Source organism: Danio aesculapii, chromosome 15 (genome assembly GCF_903798145.1).
Source record: "Danio aesculapii chromosome 15, fDanAes4.1, whole genome shotgun sequence".
In the NCBI taxonomy this organism is placed as follows: Eukaryota; Metazoa; Chordata; class Actinopteri; order Cypriniformes; family Danionidae; genus Danio; species Danio aesculapii.
In genome coordinates, this window is record NC_079449.1 from 22,135,127 (window position 1) to 22,160,705 (window position 25,579).

General features: G+C 35.8%; 1 protein-coding gene across 2 annotated transcripts in view; it reads left to right on the forward strand.

Annotated features, from left to right (window-relative positions):
- rpa1 (replication protein A1) overlaps nt 1–24,850 on the forward strand; it is a 43,861-nt gene extending 19,011 nt beyond the window's left edge. For both annotated transcript variants that reach the window (XM_056474128.1, XM_056474129.1), the window contains 5 exons: nt 5,452–5,578; nt 13,601–13,777; nt 17,101–17,208; nt 17,550–17,636; nt 24,235–24,850. In XM_056474128.1, the coding sequence (XP_056330103.1) occupies nt 5,452–5,578; nt 13,601–13,777; nt 17,101–17,208; nt 17,550–17,636; nt 24,235–24,339 (604 nt within the window). In that variant the 3' untranslated portion in view covers nt 24,340–24,850. The remainder of the gene's footprint in view (nt 1–5,451; nt 5,579–13,600; nt 13,778–17,100; nt 17,209–17,549; nt 17,637–24,234) is intronic.
- The last annotated feature ends 729 nt before the right edge of the window (nt 24,851–25,579 follow it).

Here is a 25,579-nt window from a genome sequence, read left to right on the forward strand (position 1 = left end):
TTGGTCACCAATTGAACCAACATAAGGCTTTTTTTGTATTTATTATCAGTGCTTCAGTAAATTCAGCTAATGATCCAAATTTAGACCTTATTTTCCAACACTTGACATACTGGGTCTCTTCCATTCTTCTGAGGCCTCTCGCATATGTAACTTTATTTTACAGGTGTTAGAACAGTCTATTTTACGTGGTTAAAACAATACACTAGTTAAATAAATGCTATATATATATATATATATATATATATATATATATATATATATTATATATATATATATATATATATATATATATATATATATTTTAAACGTACTATTAATCTGTTTTGGTCACCAATTGAACTAACATGAGACTTTTTTTTAGTATTTATTATTAATGCTTCTGTAAATCAGCTAGTGATCCAAATTCAGACCTTATTTGCTTTCTTTATATACTTTTTCGATCGTATTGTGCATGTTAATCCAAAGGAAAAGGCATTTATGTAATATAGGGCTGGGCGATATTGCAAAAAAAAAATCACAATATGTTTTATATCTTTCAATATTGATAATTATTGCAAATTTTTGAACAATACATTTTGGAATATTAGAATTACTAAGACAAATGGTTTCAACAGTCAAAAACAAAAATATTTAAACAATCTCTTGATAATAAAATAAACATATGTGTTATTCTCTTAAACTAGATAGATAAAATGTTACAAAGTGTGTGCAATGGTAAAGCGTAAATAGTGAACAATCAAAGCAAACTTTAAGGTGTAATGATACAGTAAACCTCAATCTGTCAACAACACAAATTATCATAATCAAATCAGAACTTTCAAGTCAAGGAACTAACCATCATTCTTCAAATACATATTGCAACATTTCAAATTGTGAAGTTGAATGACTGTATTAGCCCCTATGCAAAAAAATAAAATTCCTCCAGATGGGGTGCTAATGGCTAGGATGCACAAGAAACCAAAAAGCCACTCTGTAAATAAAAAAGGATTTAAGGATGTTGCCAATCACCTCACTGCTGGCCACCGCACTCATTTTTGTATGTGTTGTTATTCTGACCTGAAGTGACAAGCGTGTGCGCGTGGATTCCTTGACCATTTACAATGGACTTTGCGCTCGCGCTTTCCTTGCGTCTCTCGTAACTAGGTGACCATCAGCCAGTTTATCAGAGGATGACAAATGGAAAAATCATTGCTGCAGCTTAGGTTTATGGAGAAAAGTAAAAAGCACTATAGTGTTTAGATGCGCTGGTAATAGGAGTTTGTCGGAGGTATTTAGTCTGCCGTTATTACTGAAATGTATATACTTTATTCCATACCATGTGTGAAGCAGATTGGTTAGTTCTACTTGAATGAATCGCGGTGCTCTCACGGCATTCGGAAAAGGTGAGATGTTTTTTGTGCTTATTGGCACTACTTCTAAGGTGTGCGCTCAGCAGTCACATTTTAATAAAACTATAGCGCTTCACACCAAATACTTACTAAATGCATTTCACTCTGTAACTTAAGTTATATGTGCTGCAAACACAGTTTCATCTTGGCTTTAAATGACAATGACCATCTTTGAACTGTTAAGCTATAAGCCCAGTGGGATTTAACCTTGAAGTCTGGTCCTCGTGGAGTTGAACATGTTGAGGCACTCAGATGTTGTCTGCCATTTAAAGTCAATCCAATTAATCACATTGATTGAGGATCATTTGTTCTCACGCTCTAGTGCTCAGTGTAGGGAATTGTCATCACCATTCTTATTGTCAGTCTTACTGGTATTGAGTTATTTATATTATTTTATATTGTAGATGCTTTATTTCTTCTAAATATGTTAGAAGACATGGACAGAGGACATTTTCAGTACATGTTTTTTTCATATATATTTTAATGGTAATATTACATCATCAATTTAATTTCTGTTGTGGTGCATGGTCACCTTTACTTTTTTTAATAGTTTTGTATAATAGATTTTGCCTTATTTGTTAGCATAAATTGTCATGAAGAACTGATAAGGTGATTTCTGGGGCAATTATTTTTATAACAAATATATTTTCTTTCTTTTAATGCTGTTTTATTGGTGGCCATTTTTTTTTTGTGAGAAATAGTAGAAGCATCACTCCTGGTACTTCATATATTGGTCATTAAAACCCCTTGTTAATCAATAACCCCTGGTTGGTTGGTTTTAGAGTAACAGTCAGTTATATAAATGGCACAATGTATAAACGTGGGGTCAGATAATGTCAACATTGCTGCATGTATTATTTTATCCAATAGATGGCGTCAGAGATTAGGACCACTCTCAATTTGCTTCTCCTGAAGTGGACTTGATATTCCACCAGCAGTCACGCCTCCCATCATTCCTTTGTACCCTGCCACTCTCACCCTGTTCATTATCATTCTTTCTCATTCGCTGATGCACTCTTACTCATAGGTTGCCAATTACTCTGACTGGCTCATTTCTGACAGTCTTCTCAGAGGCTGTGGAGCCTCTTCTGCCTTCTCCCCACCTGTCAGAGCCTTCAAACCAGCGTGTGGAATAAAGCAACACACACCAAGGAGTCTGTCTGTGCTTGCACTCCTACACTAGATGTCTCCATCAAGCTCTATTTGGGATTTTAAATTAGGGTCGTGGGTTTTAGATGCTCAGTTTTATTTAAAGGAAGTCATTGGTGTGTCCACTTGGCTTAATTATGATGACTAAAGTTCTCCACAGGGAATACTGTTGTACAGTGAGCTTCAAGAGAACATTGGCTGCTCTGCAAAGGAACTGTGAAATGAATGTTATTGTTTACTTGTCCCACAAAAGGCTTTTCTATGAGGATTTATCTTGCCAAGCTTTATAAGCAGTCCATATGACTGGTATGGTTATATTCCAAGTATTCTCAAGCCATAGAGAAGCTTTGTGTGTTGAACAAATTGCAACTCCTGTCTAAGCTTGTGCTTCAAAAAAATATGTCTTTGCTTTTTTCATCAATTTGTTTTTCGTGCATCACGTGACCTGACTATTTAAATGAAATGTTGTGTTCACTGGCACATGGTTAGCTTTTCCACTATCAGGCCGAATGATTCTGTTTGCTTATCTAGTTTGTGCAGCACAGAAACGTTTTCATTTCCCACTGGTGCTGATAACGGAGGTCTTTAGAATATAATGCAGATGTGAGTCTTTGCCTTAATCTCGCAAGTGTAATGTAACCACAATGCAGATGATGATCAAGTATTCTTAGTTTTGGGACTGACTTTTTTTCTGATGTTTACTTTGTTGAATAACAAAATAAAGTCAGATTCCACCTTCCAGCTATGGAGAAACTGGCATGGTTGTCTAGTGGTGCCTACAATTATGAGCAGAGAATGATTTGTAATTGTCCTGCGCTCCAAGCTCAGTGGAAACACAACTGGAGCTAAACTTGGCTGTCCTTAGAATGGTTTCTCATGATCGTGGAAAAGTGACTGTTGATATAAGTTATTTCAATAGGCATCTGTGCATTCAGCAATGTAATTTGGCTTTGAAAGATATATTGCATTCGCAACGTTGGCCAACAAATATCTGCTTAATTTAAAAGTTACTTTTTTGTAAGCTGTTCTTCAGTTGATCATTGACATTTTTCCTTTAAAGGTCCAATGACGTGCTTTTGAAATTAGCATTTTTATTTGATGTTTATAGTAATCTCAACCGAAACATGAAGAGGTGGGAAGTAGTGTAGCCCCTCCCCTTTTTAAAAAACTGCCAATAGGGTTTTGTTATGACTGCTTTGTCTGTAAGAGTGGTTGAGCTGAAGTGCGTCAAATAAGAAGCAAATTGAAGAGGGCGGGGCATGTCAGATACTAGAAAGCATTTGATTGGTTAAGATTTGATGAGAAACGGAAGTGTAAGTCGATGTGGATAAAATCGTTGATTCATTTAGGCGCAAGTGACACTACAAGCTTTTACATGTTTTATATCTTCTAAATACTAATTTCGTCACTGTTTTGAAGCACATTAGCTTATCGATATCTATAACTAACAATACTGATTCTTACATCTAATTTTATAGGACCTATGATAAATATTGACCATTTGCTGTGCTAGTGCTGTGCATATTTAAATATTCTTTACACTTCTTTGGTTGCAAAAGGTTCCAATGAAAAGGCCACTTTTACTGTTTACTACATCAATGAAAGGGGAATGATTTTGGAAAGAGACACATGGCACTTTTGAGCTTAAGTATTTCTATTTCTTTCATACATTTTTTTTCTCAGCATTATTTTTTAATAACCACATTTTTTTAAGCTGTTGAGAAACAAAGCACTCAACTCAAGCAAGAGTTACTAATGGCATCGCCTGTAGATGCATGCACATTCTTAATTTGCTTCCCTCTCTTGCTATTCCTGTCACAAGCGTTTCATGTCCTCTGACATGTGACAGTCCGTTCAGTGCTCAATCTCACTGCTTTCCTCTTGTTGTCTGCTCTGCTCAGTTCAGACACGCTGCAGTGAACGCCAGCCTGTCACTCCACTGCTCTAAAGCACATGCCATTTCCAATTTGCTCCTCTGGTGTTCATTCTGCCTTCTATGATGGCACCACCAGTCATCCATACATTGGACTTGGTCAGTCAATTACTGTACACCATCAGGTCATGGCCATGTGAAGCATTTGTTTTATTCTGCAGTATTGTTTATTTTCATGATGCATTCACTAGATTCCCAATTAGTTTCTTTTTTCTAAGCATAGTATCATTTGCTGTCACTGTCGTATAAAAGTATGTTTGACAACAAGCATGCTTTTCTCAATATATTTTCATTGAAGTGTGGTGGAAACGGTTGGGAGAGCAGAAAGAAATTGATCTAAAGTAGGCGGATTCTTTTTCCAGTGCATCACTATAGTAGCGAAGTACGCAAGTATGGTGATGATACAAAAGAGCTAAAAGCATAGGTGAAAGATTATGCTTTAGAATTAAACCCATTTTTCAAATGGAAAAATGGGACCGCCTAAGCAGCCAGGCGCTTGTCTATTAACGTGGATATTTTCAATTAGTCATGCCTTCCAGTGTAAGCCCTGAACTCTTGTATTTACCAGACTACCCCTCCGGTACCCAACCCTACGGTCTCTAGACTATAATGCTGTATTGATTGCTCAGATACACTGCTTCATCCTGAGTATGTTGTTTTTTTTGGGGTTTTTTTTCGAGCCACTCTGGAGCGTTAGTGAAAATGGGTTTCTGATTTCACTATTGCTGCCCTGACCCCATCTCCCTGAACCGTTCCTATGCTGTTGATTCGTTTCTCAAGTAGCCCCCAGCACCTCTATGGCCAACACTGCTGTTTATTTTTTCTTGAAATTTTTATCTGTCTCCTGTAGATGTAGTTAAGATATCAGTTACTTATCTGCCTGAACAGATGAGCTATTGCCTGAATGTTTGGATAAACGGATATTTTTATTTTTTGATGATCGACAGCATTAGATATTATTTTTGTTTTGTTTGTTTACAGGTATGATAAGGAAGGACATGCATTGGATGGACAGTCCATGACAGAACTGAGAGGACCAGGTGGTGGAAACACAAACTGGAAGACCCTGGCGGAAGTCAAAAATGAGCATCTTGGCCATGGAGACAAAGTATGTAGATATTTTTTTCCTGTGAATAAACTGCATTATAATATCGTCTGTCTAATTTTTCACTATTTTTTTTCTGTCTGTGTATTTATATCACTCTTTGATTCATTGTTTGTTTGTCTTTATATTGCCTGTTTTTTTTTCTGTCTATTGCTCTTTTTCTGTCATCTATTCCATTTATACATCTTTATCTATATATCTTGTTGTCTGTCTTTGCATTCTTTTATTCTCTTTATGGCTATTGCTCACTTGTTTCCAGTCTATTAGGGTTGTCAAATTGTTTTTTAAGCTTCGAGACGCAGACAATTTGGTATCTGTTCAGTAATGGATCATAATCGGTTATCACGTACTGACATTGTTAATAAGTGCTTGGTCGCTGTAGCTTCCTATGGTGAGGGAGGTCAATTAAAATGCTTCAACTATTTAAAAAGCAATTAACTGTGCACAATTCACTGCTTGTGAGTAGGGGTGTAACTGATCTCGATTCAAACCTGCGCAACATGAATGTTTATTATGATTTGCATGTTTATTAATCCTTCGAAGCGCTACATTCAAATCTGCATTTGATTTGAGAGAGTTTGATTGATTCAGTTTTTACACTTTTTCAGTTAGTTGCAAACAATTAAATGACACCGAACACTGTTTCCTCTAGGATTTTTTCCAGCTGTGGCGGTAGACTCTGTTGGGCCTTTTACACAGATCTATCTACTACCTGTGGCGTTAGTTCATTGACAAATGTCATGAGAGCAGTATTACAAGTCGAGATCGCATACGAGCATGTGAATCTCTGTGCTCGAGCGCCGATTTCCTCTGTTCGTGCACAAAACTTTTTGCGTGCCCTCAAATATCTGCTGCTCAAGTGCAGATTTTTCTGTGCGCTCTCAAATAAATGCTGTTGAAGAGCCATTTAGTGCGTTTATGTAACAAGTATGTCTCCAACATTTATTAGATTTGCAAGTAATATTTGTGAATGTCTCCAATAGACCTACAGAGCGGCATTAATGCGCCCTGAAGTAAAGTGAAACGGCTATAAACTGCTGCAAGATGAAGTCATTGTATGCAGAGCCATAGACCTTTATCTATAAATAAAATATAATTATGGAAACTGTTCATCATAACTGAAAGCTACGTCGTGCTTGCTGGCCTCACGCACCTGTCAGTCAGTTAGTCAGCACGTCACCTGGGGTTAAACATATCAGGCACAGCACAACTACGATTACAGAAAAGTTCGCGTTGTTATGATTAATACGTTTTGGTGTGAAATGCAAAAAAGGCACACTATTTATAACTCGCTATTTAAAAAAAAACGGCTGAATGTTTTGAATGAGCTGTAATGTAGCCGTAGCGGGATGAATTTTGGTGTGGTGCCCCGCCATGGAAGAATGAATGTAGCGGAACCCATGCAGAAGTACTGGGAGAACAGTTTATAGTTAAGATATAAACATTGATGTTTTTGGTAAAGATTAAAATCATTGTTTAATTTAATTGTTTTCTATCATGGATCAGTGACTACGTTTACATAGACATCAGTAATCGAATTATTTGCCTTAATGTGAATAAGACAATACTATGATTAAGGTGTTTACATGAGTTGCTTTTGAAATGTTCCTTTCATGGTCACATTTTACATGTTATAGCACATAATTCGATTAACATCTTTGCGTCACCATGCTATCCACATTTCCTCTGGAGTTTTATATATTTTCAGGAGTTTCATTTTTACGTAATTGACTTATGCTGCAGTTTGGCACTTTTCCTGTATAAACTGCTGGATGAGTGTAGTTTTGATGGAATTTGATACAGCACGCCTTATGGGGAAAAAAACTCTGTATTTCACAATGCAGGTGTCTGTAGTCCTTCACTGACTCGGTGGGTGCAGAGAATAGTGTCACACAGCCAAGTGTGTATGGAATATCCTGTCACAAAATTCGGCAAAAATCCTACACTACGGTAATAGTTTGATTGCGGTGTTTACATGTCTGTGCTGCACTTCAATAATGCGACTAAAATTGGCATACTCCACATGTCTTAATTTGATTTCAGTTTAGTTCGATTATGACCTTAACGGATTAAGGTAATCAAAAATGGCAGACTGTTAATCAGAGTATTGTCTTAATATCATTGAAATCGGATTATTGGTTCTATGTAAACTTGCTCATTGTGATAGTTGCTTCCGTAATTCAGTCTTCACTTTACTGCTCCGTGAACAGCACTGACCTTTAGAGTAATTATAAAACTTATGACATTTTTTTCACCCGGTTCGTGTACTATATTTAGCATAATTAGCTACTGTATGTTTAGTAGATTAGTTTTAGTTGTTATTTTTATTATTTGTTTTTAAATGCCTCTGTAGCTTTAGTTTAAATTTAAATAAATTAATTTTTATTAGATTTTATTTATTTAATTTTTTGTTTTTACAATGACTTTAATGTGATATTTTTAGTTAAATATCAAAACCCTTATATGCATGTATCAAATTTTCACAGAAAACAAAAGTCAGTTTATTGTAAAAAGTAACATTTAAATAAGCAAGTAATAAATAAGTATGACCCCGTTAGAAATTCCTTTAAAGTGCCTTGTGGAGCATCACCTTATTATGTTTTTATTTTCTGTTCATCTGATTAAGTGTAATTAGTCGGTCCTGTGTTACATGTTCTGTAATAAAAAAAATAAATAAAAAAAACAGGGATGCAGTCATTTAGCTACACAGTCACTTTTCTCTCTGCTCATTAATCATACATTGTAATGCCCTTCCAATCTTCCCAAGGTGTGTGCTTAAAGCATTACTCACATTCAGCACTGGAGATGGAGAATGGAGATTAGCAGGACTCCATTTACTGAGCCTAATAATTAAGAGATTATACTACAGATAAGCTGCATAATAAATCTGACCTTGTCTGCAGCCTATTTTTGTTTTTATGTTATATGTAGCGGAATAGTTGTCACGATACTAATGTTTTAGTAGAAGATACCAAACTAGTTGAAATTTCATGTGATGCATGCCAATTTAAGTGCCACAGAAAATAAATGAAATAAAAACAAACACATTTTTTGTATTAATTACTGAGGAACTTTAAACATAAAATGTTAACCAAACTTGAACGTTTTCTCTGTGAAAAGATGCATTCATACTTTCATCCTGATCTCATACTTTCTGCTCTGTTGGGACAGAAGGTCAGGCTGCTAAAAGCCCCCTGCCAGTTGTCTGTAATTAACTGCACTTGCAAAAAAGTTTGTGTCCTAGTTTTCTTTCCCATGTTGCCATAACTAAAGTCCTTGTTAAAGCTATTTTAAGACACATTTTTAATTTATTTCCAAGTCTTGAAAAGGCTGTTGACATTTCTTTAGTGAAGGTAGATTTAAATTTTTTTATTTATTGAATTATTATTTATTTATTTGTTTAAAAAAATAACTAAAATAACCCCCCCCCCCACACACACACACAATTCTAATCCAATAATGACAAATACAATTAGGCTAACTCATTGAAGCTAATTATTAAAAACCTTTAATATTTAAAGGTTTTGGTAGCCCCCACACTGGGAACTGGAAAAAGAAGTTTATCATTCAGAGTAGACTGTATTTTATGATATGTTGGGGACTGGGATTTGTGATGATAATTTTATTTAATGATAATTAAATATCAGATTTTTTTCATCAACGCTATTAAAACTAAATAACTTGTTTTTTGTCTGCACTTGTTTAGAGGAAATCAATTTGACGGCCATATTGTGAGGCAACTATAACAAATGTTGCTTTTTGCACTCTTTGTTAGAAACCATTCAACTACTGAATGAATGTGGCAATAATTACATAGGTATTTACTGGATTAATTGTTGTATTTCAATTAGGCAGACGTGTTCAGAGGGATTTTATATTGTCACTAAGTGAAATGACAGTAATTTACGGGGATATTTCACATATTGAATAGCAAACCTGTCCTCTCTCTGCCTTTGTCATTCACATTTCCCGCGAGGCTTTTTATTTATTTGAAGTGACATGGAATATCAATTCCAGCCCTTCAAGAAGTTAATTGGGGTCGAATTCTCAAAGCGAAACAACTGGATGGTCAGCAGTAAACCTGTTAGGAAAGAAATCAATTACAGTAGTAACAAGTTTTTGCCATTTGTTGTTGTTTTCGTATCCCATTTCCTTAGAAAATATGGGGTTAAGACTTTGCCAGAGGCTCTGTATAGATTATAGTCCAATGAGAGATGACAAATCCACGGCGAGCTGAAATCTCAGTCCTCGGAAAGGCAAAGTGCCCTTTTTTGCATTTCATTAAAGAGTCAATTTTACAGCATAAATGTGAATCGGGACCTGATTTTCTGAGGAGCGTGAGTTTCTTAAGGCCATTGCAGAAGAATCTCATCTGTGCGCTCTCATCAGGACCATTGTCACCAGGGTAAACAAGGGTGCCGTGTGTGTTTGTCTTAGCAAGATTTGATTTAATGTGTTTCTCAAGAGCCTTGCGAAGAGGAGAGTCATGTTCAGCCGCTGACCTCCTTTTCACCCTGTAATCCTCAGTCTGCTGTGTCTATCCTCCATTTTTTTCCCTCAATATGTGATTTCTAAAACGGTCAGTTGCCCTTAGCTGACTCTTCAAGACATAGTTTCACCTCCTTTATCCTCTCACCCTCAAACATGCAATAAGTCTTTTACCATAAAAACGGGTCCCGATTGATAGATTTTTCAATTGAAAACCAAATCAATTCGAAAACCTTTTTCTACCCATAAACAATGTAAATTGTAGTGCAATTAGTTTCAAATTTTGTCTGACAAGTTTTGAAGTTGGTGGTATTTGATATTTGTTGACTGCTACTATCACAATGTGATGTTTTATGCACAAATTTCAAGAGGATCAGTTGCTTTGTTTGACCACAACTGGTCTCGCATCATTCATCACTAACCAACCAATCAGATGTATCCAAATGCATATAAATATTCCGCCTGCCTTATCTTTGTCATCCTTGTTTTTTTTTTCCTTCCACTCTTTTCTAAATCCAATTGCAGGGGAGTTCTTGAGACCTACCTGAGCTCAGATTCCCCTCTCTCTCTCTCTCATGTCTAAACGAGGGAGCCCTGGGTTCATGATCCTCAGAGCTCTCTCCCGGAACAGCATGCCTGTGCACAACTCTTGAATGTTATTCTAACGATATGTGAGCTGACCGTATAGACCATAGCACTCATTGGCAAAAATAAAACACTTCTTGAGAGCCTAGAATCAGTCATTATTTAATTGTTGATATAAACTAAAATGCTTTTAAAAACATTTATAATAAAGTTAATTAATATTACTCAAAGGAATAGTGCAGTTATCTTGAATATCAACAAACAAGATAATCTAATATTTAATTACATTTTAGAGACAAAAGTTAAATTTTCAGAGCAGAAGATTTTTGCGTCTCGCAGCAGCAGTGAAGTGTTTCCTTGCTTAATGAATTTATTTTGAAGAATCATTTTATGCAATTCTTTGATTCTGTGATTACTTTTTGGATGGGTTAAGTGAAGGATTCAATAAAAACACATTTCACATTTACACCGGAAATTAGTTTTGATCTTTTTATGTGAATAACTTTGGTTGGTATTCAATGATTGAGTTTAATGTATGCTACTACTATTCAGATGTGAAAAGCCTGATGTGCTTTGTATTTTTATGTTAGGTGATAGTTTATTTATTCCCATTTAAGGCATTCAATTATTCCCACAAATAAAGCATGGTGTTCATTAGGGCTGTACGATTAATCGAAAAAAGATTGCGATCTCAATTCGACCCTACACATGATTTTAGTTCTGCTTTTCTACGATTCAGCTAATTATATTTTCAAGGTTAGGAGAGATGTGTAAAGGTGGTCACCTTATAAGTCTTCACCTTGTTTTATGTACATTGCGCAGCAACATGGACAACTCCAAGGCCACGTGTACACTGTCAGGTCTTGATGCCCATTTCCGATTTGTTGCCTAAATCAGATTTTTTTTTGCCTGTCTGTTTAAACGTTCTTTTAATTGTGACCCATATCTGATTCATGCGTTTACACTTGACACACAATTTATGACATCACACATGAGTAAAGGTGGGTTCTAGAATTTGCTCCACACTAGCCACGATGAATGAAATCGTCTTGCTTTTAGCTCTGTGAAATATGCAAAGTTCGCCCATCTTAAAAATGGTTTTGTAGCGGAGGAAGAGGGAAAGGGCCATCATCGCAGTTAGCGCCTATGGTTTATATATGGTGTCCTCCACCATTCAGAGGAATTTGTGGGTACGAGAGATATCTCAGGTCTGGTGGGAGCTAATTGTGGCGGGCTTTAATGAGGAGCAGTGAGTCCGAAATTTTAGGATGAGCACACATACGCTCTTCCTTCTACGTCATTAAACCGCAGAGAAGTACCACGTTGTCGCAAGTTTAATGACGTACAAAACAAATTTACATGGCCCATTATCACATATCTGATTTATTATCCAGAAACCGATCTCTGAATATCGGAATGCATGCATTTTTTTTTCATGTTTACACTGTCATAGAACAGGTCCGATCTGTGTCACAATATGAGCTACAAATTGGAATTAGGTCACATTTAAGTGACAGTGTAAAAGGGCCCAAATGGCGTTGAAAGAGTCGCATACTGTATTTATAAGGTATAATTCATCCCAATATGTAATTTCTGTCTCAATGTAATGATGTATTCGCAACCGTGAAATCACACATGAGCTGATGCACTGTTTGTTTACTATTGGGAGGACGCAGACGTGCACAGAACCTGCATAGGCTGTGAATAACAGATTATAAAGTTGTAAATAACCTTCGGTTTGTTGCACAGAGCGATCGTTTGGCAGCCATGACATGAGCTGCACTCGGCAGCGAAAGTGATACCGAAATCGTGCACATCATTTGATGATCATATCGCATTTTAGAGGGTTGTGCATGAAAATAAATGTTTACTGGATCAGTATAATTGATCTAGTCTAAATAATGTTGAACAATGCAAGAAGGAATCTGATGACAAACATCAGTAAAAAATTTTACCAGTGAAAAAAATGGTGTTATAATGTTGATGACAGATTGCAAGCATATATCTCAAACACAATAATTCAGCTGTAGAATTATGAATAGTTGTATTATGATGTAATCACTTTACTGTGAATCCAGTACATATTTAAAGTCTATTCAAGTCCACCGTTTCAAGTCTACAAAATTTAGCATTTTAACCAACAGTAGACCGACACATAGGCATTTTATTATTATTATTATTATTATTATTATTATTATTATTATTAGTGTTGTTTTACCATATGTCTGAGAGGTACCGATAATAATAATAGCCTACTCGTATTAATTTTTATTTTACATCTACAGAACTTTGAAAAAATTGTGATCTTGTTTTTAACCAAAAATGGTTATTCTCATTTTGGCCAGAACCGTGCAGCCCTAGCGTTCATGCCTCTCTAAAGGCTTTCAGAAAAGTCACTAGGACACCAGTGTGTACTGTATGCAGTGAAAGTGCCAACCGCTCGAAATAAATCCTGCTACCACTGTGTCTCCCTTTTCATCTCCAACCACATTTGCCGTGAACTTCCTGTCCTCCCATTGTCTCTCCTGCATACATTTAGCGCAGAGCCTTTGACCTCCCCTCCAGGTGCTCTACGGCTTCTCTTTCCCTTCTGCCTCCAGCCCCGTTCAAAAGCCCTTATTATGTGTATGCATATTCTCTGCTTTGCATATCTCACCTAAATGAATATAGGCAAGTTTGTTTTCCTCTCTGCTTGGCCCATTTTGCAAGCAGGCTGCATTTAGTTTTTCTTTTTTTAAACTCTATACATCATGCTATGTAGGTTCTGCAGTTTCCTCATAAGAACTTAAAGGAGTTTTATGGCATAGAAGTGGTTGTTAGGCAGTATGGTACCGTATTCTGTAACTGTGTTTGTATTATGATCAGTTACAGTGTGTATTGCGGATATAGTGTGTCCTTTTAAGCTTTGAAAGCAAATATTTTTTTGTGACACAAACGTTCTTCTTTTTCCAGGCTGATTATTTCTCTTGCATCGCCACCATAGTCTACATCCGAAAAGAGAACTGCTTGTATCAGGCCTGTCCCAGTAAAGACTGCAATAAGAAGGTGGTGGACCAGCAGAATGGCATGTTCCGCTGTGAGAAATGCGACAAAGAGTTCCCTGACTTCAAATATCGTCTCATGCTCTCGGTAAGGGACTTGCTGTTGGATTTTCTGCCCCTTCTAAAATAACGCATCAAGCTTCTGAATTCACGTGTTCTCTGGTTATCCTAAAATAAATATCTTTTCTAAATATCTTTTATCCTTTTTCTGCTTTTTGAAAATAGTAATTTCTAAAAGGAATTTAACAGTGCTGTTTTTTTTATTTATTTATGCTGTAAATACGTTGTTCATTTGAGGCCTCTTCAATTTGGCTTTGCTGTTAATCAGCCAAGGCTGTGTTTCATTAATTGCTTCTTTTTGTATTTAAAGCTGCATCTCGAATTCCAGGAATGGGCCAATAAAGCAAATCTATTCTTGTTGCTTGTCTGCGGAAAATGTTTTTTTTAAAATAAAAGATTTATATTTTTACTCAGTTTTGATTTAATTTAGCTTCAGCCTCCAGACATGATTCAATTCAATTCACCTTTATTTGTATAGCGCTTATACAATGTAGATTGTGTCAAAGCAGCTTCACATAAAAGATCACAGTAAATAGGAACAGTGTAGTTCAGTTTGTAGTGTTTAAGTTAAGTTCAGTTTAGCTCAGTTCAGTGTGGTTTAATAATCACTACTGAGAACATCATTTTTATTTTTTTTTAATTCCACACAGTACATTGCTGTGGTCACACACAGAACAAAAAGTACCACGACGCATCACATCCTTAACATTGTGTTCTGTTAATGGATGCTCACCAGCATTGCTACTCTTTCTATGGCACCCAGCCAAGACTGAGGAGGCTGTGGAGATCACCATGCACATAGTTTTCTGTTAAGTTGCATTTTATTTGTCTCAAATTATTGTTCACATAACTTCACCCCAGGCTGGAGTTCTGTGTTTTTATGTCTTTCTGTGCTTTGAATGGACTTTTTCTGTTTGCTTTTTATTCATACCCCGAATTTCAGACTCATCAAAGCCTTTTTTTTTTTGTTCTTGAACTGAACTTTATCATGGTGATTTTGATTATGTTTTGGTCTGCTGTCTTGAATGTTAATGGCTGCATTTAGATTGAGTCAATCTAGGGCCATATATACTGGCAACATAAAAGAAAGTTTTCTAAACAAAAAATAAAGTATTGAGCAAAAAATTGTAAAATAATGCAAATCTCAAAAAAAATCGCAAAGGGAAATATGAGTTTTGAGAAATACAAAGGAATTTTGCAAACAAAAATAGAGAATAGAGTAGTGCAAAAAAAATTTATATTTGCAATTTTTTAAAATATATACATTTGCTAAATATTTTATTCCAGTATTGCCTTTACAAAACCTCTCTAGTCAATTGCAAGGCTCATTTTGATTTGCTTTTCAGTCAACCGTGACTTCGCGATGCTGTTTTCTTTTTGCACTTCACATTTCTGTGTATTTCACTTTCTGGCCCTGATTTGACAAGGGGGTGGAGTCCCGGGAACTGGGCGGCATGGCTTGACCTGTCTCCTACGAAGCGACATCATCAGCTGGAGACATCATGACACAAGGAAAATCAGCCATGAATCGCTGTCATAAATCTAATCGAGATTAAGTAAAATACCTGAATTCTTTGTTTTTTGGGGGGCTTTGAGCATTGCAATTTACTTGAGGTTTTGTAAAGGCAATACTGGAAAAAATATTTAGCAAATATATGAATATTTTAAACTTTATTTTTAAACTTTTTTTGCACTACTTGATTTTTTTTAAATGCATTTTTTATAATAATAATATGCATTATTTTTTTTAATTCTTTGCTCAATACTTTATTTTTGTTTGCAAAACTTTCTTTTATGTTGCAAGTATATATTGCCTTAGATTGACTCCATACATTTACACTGCAGATCTTTATGGTTGATTCCGATTTTGTGACCATCCGATTTTATTTTAATAATTTTTTTTTTTGATGGCCTGCTTACATCATCTTTTGAAAGGGACTCGTGTCCGATTGTCTGCATTTACATGACTCAAGCCAAAGGTGTAATGAACAGGAAAAAAAGCGGGCGCTGACTGACAGCTGATAATAAGAGCGCTCTTTTCTCCATTCCTGTATTTAATCTGTTCGCAGAGTTTTGCTATAGTTTATGACCGAAAAGTTCTCATTTGTCCATATTCTTCTATTTGAGGCTTTTTAAAACCAGTAGGGATTATATTTTTCATGTCCATAGCGTGATTAATGCACATTTTGTATGCAGTAGTTTTATATTAGTTTATATTGTTTACGTGGTGGATGTTGTGCTCGCATTCTCTCGTTAACATGCTTAAATTCTTGTGCTACATGACAATATAAAAGCTTTTTTTAGTCCTTGTTTATGAGATTTAAGGTTTGGGACTCTGCTGAAGTCTGTTCTGAAATGAAAGTGTCAGAGTTGACGTCATTCGCTATAGTTTTTAATGACGCGCGACTCACATTGACAGGTGAAAATCCTATCTACCTACTTACACTGCAGACACGAGGGCACAGATCCAATTCATATTGGATATATTTCCACATATGAACAAGGCCTGAATCTGATTTGAGTAAATCGGAATCCATGTGATTTTTTTTTTTTTTTTTTTTTTTTTTTTTTTTTTTTTTTTCCTTTTATATTTGTTTTTTTCCTTTTCAGTCAACAGAAAAAAATCGGAATTGGGTCACTTTAACCATGCAGTGTAAATGCAGCGTCTGTGACACATCTGGTGTGTGATACCTTTTTAAAACAAAGATTTTCAGGAACCTTTAACATGTAAAAAAGATAACAAAGCATACAAATTATATAGATTAAAATAATAATACAAATTACAAGTACATAAATGCATGTACAAACCTACAATATCGAGGTATCAAATCGATGGTATAGCAGGTTATACAAGTTATATGGACAGAAAAATATTTTTTGACATTTGGGAATATGCTGTTTTAAAATTATGGATAGAACCCCCAAAATTCAATCAAACAACACTCCCATAAACAATGATCTAGAGTTCCTTTCTCTTTATTACATTGATCTGGAATGTTTGGGTTGAATTTGTGAAGCAATTTTGGAGATATACATATGTCTTTTCCATTTACCTGTATATTGCAGAAGTTATCATTTATTAATTGTCTTGGTTTGTGTCTTCGATAAGTGATACCTTTGAATAAACCTAAATGTATTGCCTAGTTGCATTTTATTTGGTTCCGTGTTTGACCACTTTAACTCTCAATTCAGTTCAGTTATTGTATGTGGTCTGTCTCCCTTTTCAGAACCTCATCGTCCAATCAGGCAATTCAGTTTGGGCTTTAAATGTTAGACGTGACTTCTAATAAACGTAAAACATGAAGTGATTCTTCTGTGTTTTTCATTAATTGTCGTTTTATTTTCTGTCAGGCCAACATTGCTGATTTTGGAGACAACCAGTGGGTGACTTGCTTTCAAGACAGTGCCGAGATTCTTCTGGGCCAAAATTCGGCTTATCTTGGCCAACTAAAGGACACGGTTAGTTTCTTCTTTGTCTGCTTCACAACCTTTGTTTGTTTGTTTTTTTTTTTTCTCTCTGCTTTTTCTATCCGTGTACTACATGAAAGTGTGGCCTCGAGGATTGGCCCGTGTATCACAAAGATGCTCCGAGTAGCAGCACGTTGTGAATGAATTGGAGTTCTTTTTGTGGCGTTTATGAAATGTGTTTTCAAAGCCCAAGGATTTTTAACAAGGTCTTACTCTTCAGAGGCTCATTCAGGCTCTCATGCAGTAGTCTATATTAAGAGGCAAACATAATGTAATTTCACAATGTCTTATTTGTAACCCTCTTATAATATTGCCTTGCCTTGGGTTTACAGAACGAAGCTGCATTTGATGAGGTCTTTCAGCATGCAAACTTCAATACCTTTGTCTTCCGGAACCGAGTGAAGCTGGAGACCTACAATGTAAGTTTTCCAAAAAAAAAAAAAGAAAGAATAGTGGTACTGCTGAGTGTCTTAATGATTATTGTTTGATTACTAATGATACAAATGCACCAAATAAATGTATTACAAAGGGTTTGTATGGTTGTAAGATATCCTTGAAAATACTTGAATTTTAATTTAGTGTTTTCAAGGTTTGGTAAGTCCTTAGAATTTAGATAAAGTGCTTGAAACTACTTAATGTAATTGTGCTGTTTTCCTGGTCTTTTTTTTAAGTAGGTAATAATAATAATAATAAATTATTTAAATAAAATAAATCTTGCATAAAATAAAAGCAGTGCATGGGGATTACCACTTCATGAGTGAACAATGCATGAAATTAAAGTAAATAAACTTTTAAGATGAAAGATGACATAGAGGTTTACTTTATTTACATATTTTAAGTAATATGTGTTTATATAGCGCATTTAGTGTGTATGGTCATACACCCAAAGCACTTCACAATCATCCACATCACCACCAGTGTGCAGCATCCACAGGACAATTGCGCCAGTGCGCTCACCACACACCAGCTATTGGAGCCAATTCGGTGGATGGGGGTGATTGGGGGCCATGATGGGTAAGGGCAGAACAAGGGAAGTTAGCCTTCTTTACAAGAAGTGCCATGGGATTTTCAATTACCACAGAGAGTCAGGACCTCGGTTTAACGTCTCATCCAAAAGACTGATAGTATGGTGTCCCCTTCACTTTACTGGGGCATTAGGACTCACACAAACCGCAAGTTGAGCGCCCCCATTGACCTCACCAACACCACTTCCAACAGTAACCTAGTTTTTCCCATGTGGTCTCCCATCTAGGTACTGAATGGCTCAGCCCTGCTTAGCTTCAGTGAGTAACCGGTCTTGGACTGCAGGGTGATATGGCTGTAAATATGTAATTTTCCACACTTATATAAGTAGTAGAGAATTTTGAAAATGCACCTGGAAAGTGCTTATATTTGGCTTTGGACAAGGAGTCAGGACCATGATTACAGTGATTACTGAGAGAAAATTATGTTTTAAAATTTATTATAAAAGAAAATGGGTAAGCTTAAATTGTTACATTTCACAATATTACTTTTTTGAAAATATTTGTACTGTATTTACTATCAAATAAATGTAGACTATGTATCTCTATTTATTAAAAAACATTCAAAGCCAAAATATAGTTTGTTAAAATCACAAAGAAAAGAAATATTTTTTTGAAGTTATGACTGAGATTTTTGGAAATAGACAGCATTTCTGCCATCCCATCCACCACATTGCCCTTAATGAAAACTGCACTTTGTCTTGTTCGTTTTCCATATGACATGCTACATGAGAGCCATGTTAAAATCCATTGATTCAATTTTCATTGCTGTAAGTCCAAACTATCAATTATCCGTTCAGTCAACGTAAATTTATGGTAATTCTATGGATCATTCCCCTCCACACAGTTCTAGTAATCACAGATTCTTTGAGTTGCTGAATGCTCAAGTTGGTATCAGATTTGACGGTATCAAGCCAACGAGTTCTTGGGCGGCCTTTCCTCCTATTTACACTGACCATTCCCAGCATTACTGCCTTCTCAAGTGAATTGCTACGCATGACATGGCCAAAATAGGATAATTTCTGTTTGGTAATCTTGGCTTCCAGCGAGGTCTTTGGCTGGATGCACTCTAGGCCTTCTTTGTTGGTGATTCTCTCCCAAGGGATGCACAACAGTCTTCTCCAGCACCACAACTCGGAGGCGTTGATCTTTCTTTTGTTTGTCTCCTTGATCGTCTCGCAGCCATAGGTTGCTATGAGAAAGATGTTTGCGTTGACTAGCCTTGGCTTAGTTGCAGTGCTGATATCCTTACTTTTCCAGATGGCATTCATGCTCACCATTGCATTCCATCCAAGGGATAACTGTCTCTTGAATTCAGGTGTTGTGTCCCTATTTCGGTCAATCTTGGAACCAAGAAATATAAAGTCCTGTACGCTCTCGATTTCTTCATTCTGCCCATCGATGAATTTGCTTTTCAGTGTTAAACATGAATTGACCGATAAGCTGTGAATAGTGAATATGTTTGTGTTGTTTGGGAGCTTGATGCCCAGAAGATCACTTAGTCCATTTGCCTTTCTCAAACACACCTGCTCTCAAACTTAGTGTAAAGGACGCATGTCAATACCCTGTGGGCTGTTTATCTCATTCAGCAGCCTTTTTTTCTTCCTATTATGAAAGTTGAGATTCATATGTTGTTTCTCAAAATTCAAGTCAACTCAAGTTTGACTTCATCTGATATTAGCTTCACAAATTTATTGCCTTAAATTGTCTATCTTATTTCTGTAATCGTGTTTGGCTCATATCGGTGCTGCAGTCAGTCTCTGCGTAATGCAATTTATTATTCTTCAGGGAAATTAGTATGCATCTGAAATGCTGTATCAGTATCCAAATTCCCAGCCATCACATCGGTGGAGATCGTTAAATTGCATGTTCAGGTAATGAAATGAAAATACAAGGCTACAGTCAGCATTTGTGAAGGTCACCTTTAGCTTAGGTGAAGGAAAATGGGGATCTTATTAGAGTTTGCAGTTTCTCCAGATAAAAGCATACAAGAGATAGAGTTAAACCCTCCTCAGTGTTATTAACCAGACCAGGGAAAATAATCAGATAATTGTTTATTTTTTTCAAACCTGGAAAATTGTTGGAAATATGAGTGTTGGGAGGCACTGCTGATGTATAGCGTGAAGATAATTGTGACAATAATAGTAATAAAAAAAGCAACAACATTTATTGTTATGGCCATTATTAGGGAGGTTGCAATATTCGGGTCTTGGTCAAGAAGACCATGATATTTTGAAGGGAAAATGACAGATTACCAGGGATACACAACCTTTTTTGAGCCTGTTTTTAAAGTAGTACCTGGAGGTGTTGCCCTGTTCTCTCACCGCACAACTAATAATACATTTTCAAATATTTCTTGAGTTATATGTTGCATATGCATTAATTTTCATAACATATTTGTATGTCTTTGAAAACGAAACAAACTTGTATTTTAAATATGTGAATTGCATGCACAGTTGGGTGATTCAAGGTGCTTTCACATTTGATTTGATTGTCTGGCTCGAACCCAAGTTTGACTGACCCCAACCGCCATCTGAAGTAATATGGGAGCCGCACTATTGTAAACTCCAACGTTGACTGCAACTTTGTTCATACAAATAGAGACCAACTTTATTTTACACTCTTTCTCCCAGGCAGAAGCATGGTAAAGTTGCTCTTGCCTTTTTACCTTGTCCCATGCCATTTGATTCACATCTAGTTGAATTACATCTTAGATGATGTAATCCAAGTTCAAAACCTACTGTCATTGCTATTTGGAGGACAAAAATATAAATAGGAAAAACAAGTGCATTATTTTACACCGCTAACAACACATTATAATGTGTTAGTAATAATCTTACCAATAATGCATTTACAATTACAGCAAGTAACTTGGGTAGGCTAAGAATATTTAAAATGCCAACAACAACATACACAATCGCTTCTCTAGTGCATTATCTGGTCCATATTTTACACACCTGTTTACTGATTATATTGCACCCCTGCATTTTACACATCTAAATCCACCAACACCACTTCCAACAGTAACCTATATTTTCCCATGTGGTCTCCCATCTAGGTACTGACCAGGCTCAGCCCTGCTTAGCTTCAGTGAGTAACCGGTATTGGACTGCAGGGTGATATGGCTGTAAATATGTTATTTTCCACACTTTTAAAGTAGTAGAGAATTTTGATAATGTTCGTTTTACGCTTGACCAACTAAATGAATGCCATAGTCTATTTAACTGAATATATTTTAATTACAGTGAGTACCCTCTCACAGAAAGGCACAATGAGACTTTTGTGTAATAAAACATGGCTCTTAAGGAAATCCTTATATGAACATCTGGCTCTGGCTGTAGATCAGGGGTGTCAAAGTCAATTCCTGGAGGGCCGTAACCCTGCAAAGTTTAGTTCCAGCCCTGCTCAAACACAGCTATCTGTAGGTATGAACAAGACTAAAGCACTCAGTTAGTTTGATCATGTGTGTTTCATTAGGGTTGGAACTAAATTGTGCAGAGCTGCGGCCCTCCTGAAACTGAGTTTGACACCTGTGCTGTAGATGAATAAAATGCAGATTTCATCAGTACAGCTTTGTATTTTCTTAGGATAGAATATATGTTTATAATTTACATTTAATCGGCATATCCATTATTATTGAATGGAAAATTACTATCAAATATAATTTCTGCCTCATTTTGTTATAAATGCATATGATCAAATATGACCAGTACTTCGAACCCTCAGTTAATACTAAAATGTGAGTTGAAAGTAGGGCTGAACAATATATAGTTATTGCAATGTATGTATCTGCAATCACATCGAAGAATTAGATTGTTTATTAAAGATTAAGATATTTTTAAATATTATTAAAAGAAAATAAACAATGATCTTGACCATGGTATTTTACGTTTGATTTGTTATTTTTCAATTTTTGTACTTAAAGACTGTTAGACTCCCCTGAAAACCTCTTTAGTTTTGCTCTGTCGTATTTATATATTCTTGTAATTTATTACATTTTATACAGATGCGCTACATTGACTTGATTATCCCGATCAACCTAAATTAATGAAATATTTCCAAATGGAGCTATTCAAATCAACAGTTGAAACTAAGTAAAGTTTCACAAACTAATTTCAAGAGGAGCATGTGATATGATTGATCGCACCTCGTCTCTCATCTGTAATCAATAGTAAGCCAATCGGATCATTCCAAACTCACTTTAAATAGCCTGACTAACATTACTCCCTCTTCTTTATTTTTTAAAGAATCCCCCTCTCCACCCCATCTCCCCCATTTCTTCCTTTACCAGAGGGAGCTCTCGAGAACTACCTGATCTCGTACCCCCTTACATGCTCATTGACCAGGTGGGAACTCAGGGTTCTCTGCCAGGACAGCATGACAAACCTGCTATTAATATCAAGCAATCTCTAAATGTGCACTCTTGAAAGTCATATCGCAATATACGTCGCAGCAAAACAAAATATCTCATATCCGATTTTTTTTTTTCAATATTGTGCAGCCCTAGTTGGAAGTAAAAGCTTGTAAATCTCTTAAATAGTTGTGCTTTGATGCTGTGCTAAACTAAAAGTCTCCTATATTAAGTGTAATTGTCTCGTTTGAATGCAGAAGTATGAAACATTGATTTTTTACTTCAGTATCTGTAGACATTTTGAAATGTCTTTACTGTGAATTTTTTTGATCAAAACACTCATATAGTAAACCATCTGATTCTGTAATTGCCGTTATTGAAGTTTTTAAAGACATTGATATTTCATACAACAATTTTTTTGATATGCATTCTTCGCTTGTGTGGTGGAGGATGGGATGTAAGTGTATTATCTTTATTTTTAAAGCGCATTATTCAAAGGGATTGGCAACACAGTATAGTGAATGTATTTAGAAATTAGACATCACTGAAACATTTGCTATGATAATTAGCCTTATGTTTAGGAATAAACCAAGTGTCAGAACAAATTTATGTTGACGCATGTTGGGAATCATGTGGGTGTGCGAAACTTTTCTGTGCTCATAACACACTTCATGCAATTAGTGAATGAGACCAGTGAACCCAGAAGTAGCATTTAGATGTTTTTTTCTGCATTAATCCAGACTGAAGCTTTTGGTTCCAATTTAAAATATATTTTTTTCAGCATAATTATACTTGAGTTGTTAGCAAGATACAAGTACATTGAAAGAAACAGTCTAGTTTCATGTGAATTAAAATGACATGCATTAATTTGCTTTGTTTGACGTTCATCGTTCTCATTATAGCTCAGCATGCTGATTGTTGTCTGATGACACTTTTTAATTTTGTGGAGGCCTTCAAATGTGTGATAGAAAAGAGAAGCAGAAGTGTTGTCATAAAATATTTCAGTCTATGATCAGTCCAGTGCTCAAATCAAAAAATACGATTACTTTTAGATTGTGAAATTGTTTTGGTTCATCAGTTATCTGCAAGAAGCAACGATGATTGTTGTAAACCTAGTTCTGCAGTGCTAGAACATGAAATCTTATAAGTGCTGCTTATGCAGTTTCACTTGATTTGATTGTTTTTGTGTCCTTTGGGACTTGGAGAATGATTTTATTAAAGCTTATTAATGTATTTGGCAGATTTGCATTAAATCTCCCCTCTCTTTCTCTGAGGCAGATTTACTTTTAAAGACCTTTAATGGCTGCAGTTGTGGCTAAATAGATTTTTAGGTTAAACTAATAGTGTTAGGAGTTTTCACAGGGGTCGTTAGAAGATGCTAATCATTTTTCTGAGATTGTGAGTGTAGTCTATTTACAGGTTATTTCCTTTTTTCCCCTATTTCTTTGCTTCCTATATCACTGCCTTTCCATTTTCGTCAACTGAAAATTCTTGTAACTGGTTTGTGTGTAAAAACAGCAACACTCCATTTTCAAACAATCTCAGTCGTTTGCTCCCTTAGGAGGCCTTTATAAGTGCTTTTTGGATGAGTTGGAAAAACTTGGAGGGACGTGAATTGTAATCCCTTTTGTTTTGTCTTCACAGGATGAATCTCGCATTAAAGTGACAGTGGTGGACGCCAAGCCTGTGGACCACCGAGAATACAGCAAACGGCTGATCATCAACATAAGGAAGTTGGCTGCAAAATAGAAGGACTGCCGCGGTCACACAGAACTAATCTGTCAGCCATTGTTGAGTTTCTTACAGTGTCGTACATATTATTATTATTTTAATGCTTTTCTTTAGTTTTTGTGACTCTTTTTCTCACCCCGTTTTGAATTTGGCCTGTAATTTCACTAAATTAATCGCTTTGTTTTCAGAAGTGCTGCAAGATCAGATTAGCTTGCGCTCTTGTCCCCAGGGTTGACTAATTGGAGAGGGTATCTTTTGATAAAGTGAAGGAGGGATTGTAGAGGAGACAAAAAAGGAATAAAATAGATTTGAGCATTGTAGATGAGTGTACGGTCAGCGACCTGCTTTTGTGGCCTTTGGTTGGCTAGAGAAAAGTACACATAAGAATGCCTGGCCTTAGCCTGCAAAACTTTAATAAGCCCATTCACACTCAATGTGCTTACCAGGTACACACTGTATTTATATAGATATACATTGTATGTGTCTGCTAATTCTGTTATATAGGTAATAAAGCTTTTTGTGTTCTTGAGTCAGTTTTTTGTATGTATTATTGGTTCTATTTAGGGCTGGGCCATTTAGCCTAAAATCAAAATCTCGATTAATTGAACATTTTAACTCTGTTATGATTGAGTGATTCTTTTATTTTATATATTTGCCCTCATAGGTCACTGACAAGTTTTGGACTGCAAATATGCTCACATATTACAATTGAGAGGTTTTTGAATGGTTGCATTACTTAATTTTAAAATAATTGAAGGAAACACACACTCGACATCTATTATCTATGATTATTTATTGAATTAAATTAAAACACCCACTGCCTAAAATGAAGTCACTTTTTTTTTTTATTAAAAAAGTGAAAATAAATAACTTGCCCTTTTGGAAACAATAATAAATATAGCTGCAAGCAGCAATTATCGGGACTAAGCAGCCCAGCGGCCACATCATAAACGAGATGCAGAGCAACTGGAAAATTCTATACGTTTTTGGCAGCGTGATCTGAGCCAAATTCTATGGAGAAATAATCTATGGAGAATTTAAAACAACAGATTTTCAAAGATTTTCAAATCAACAAGAAGTCGTGTTAATTAGAGAATAAATTATATCAATGTTCTCTGTATGATCCAAGAAATCTGCAAGACCAGTCTCATGACAATAGACAAAACTATTCAAAAGTCATTTGATAAATTTTGTTGATTTCTATTGATGGAATTTAATTGTCAATTTTACCCAGAAGGTGATGCAAACTGATGTAGTT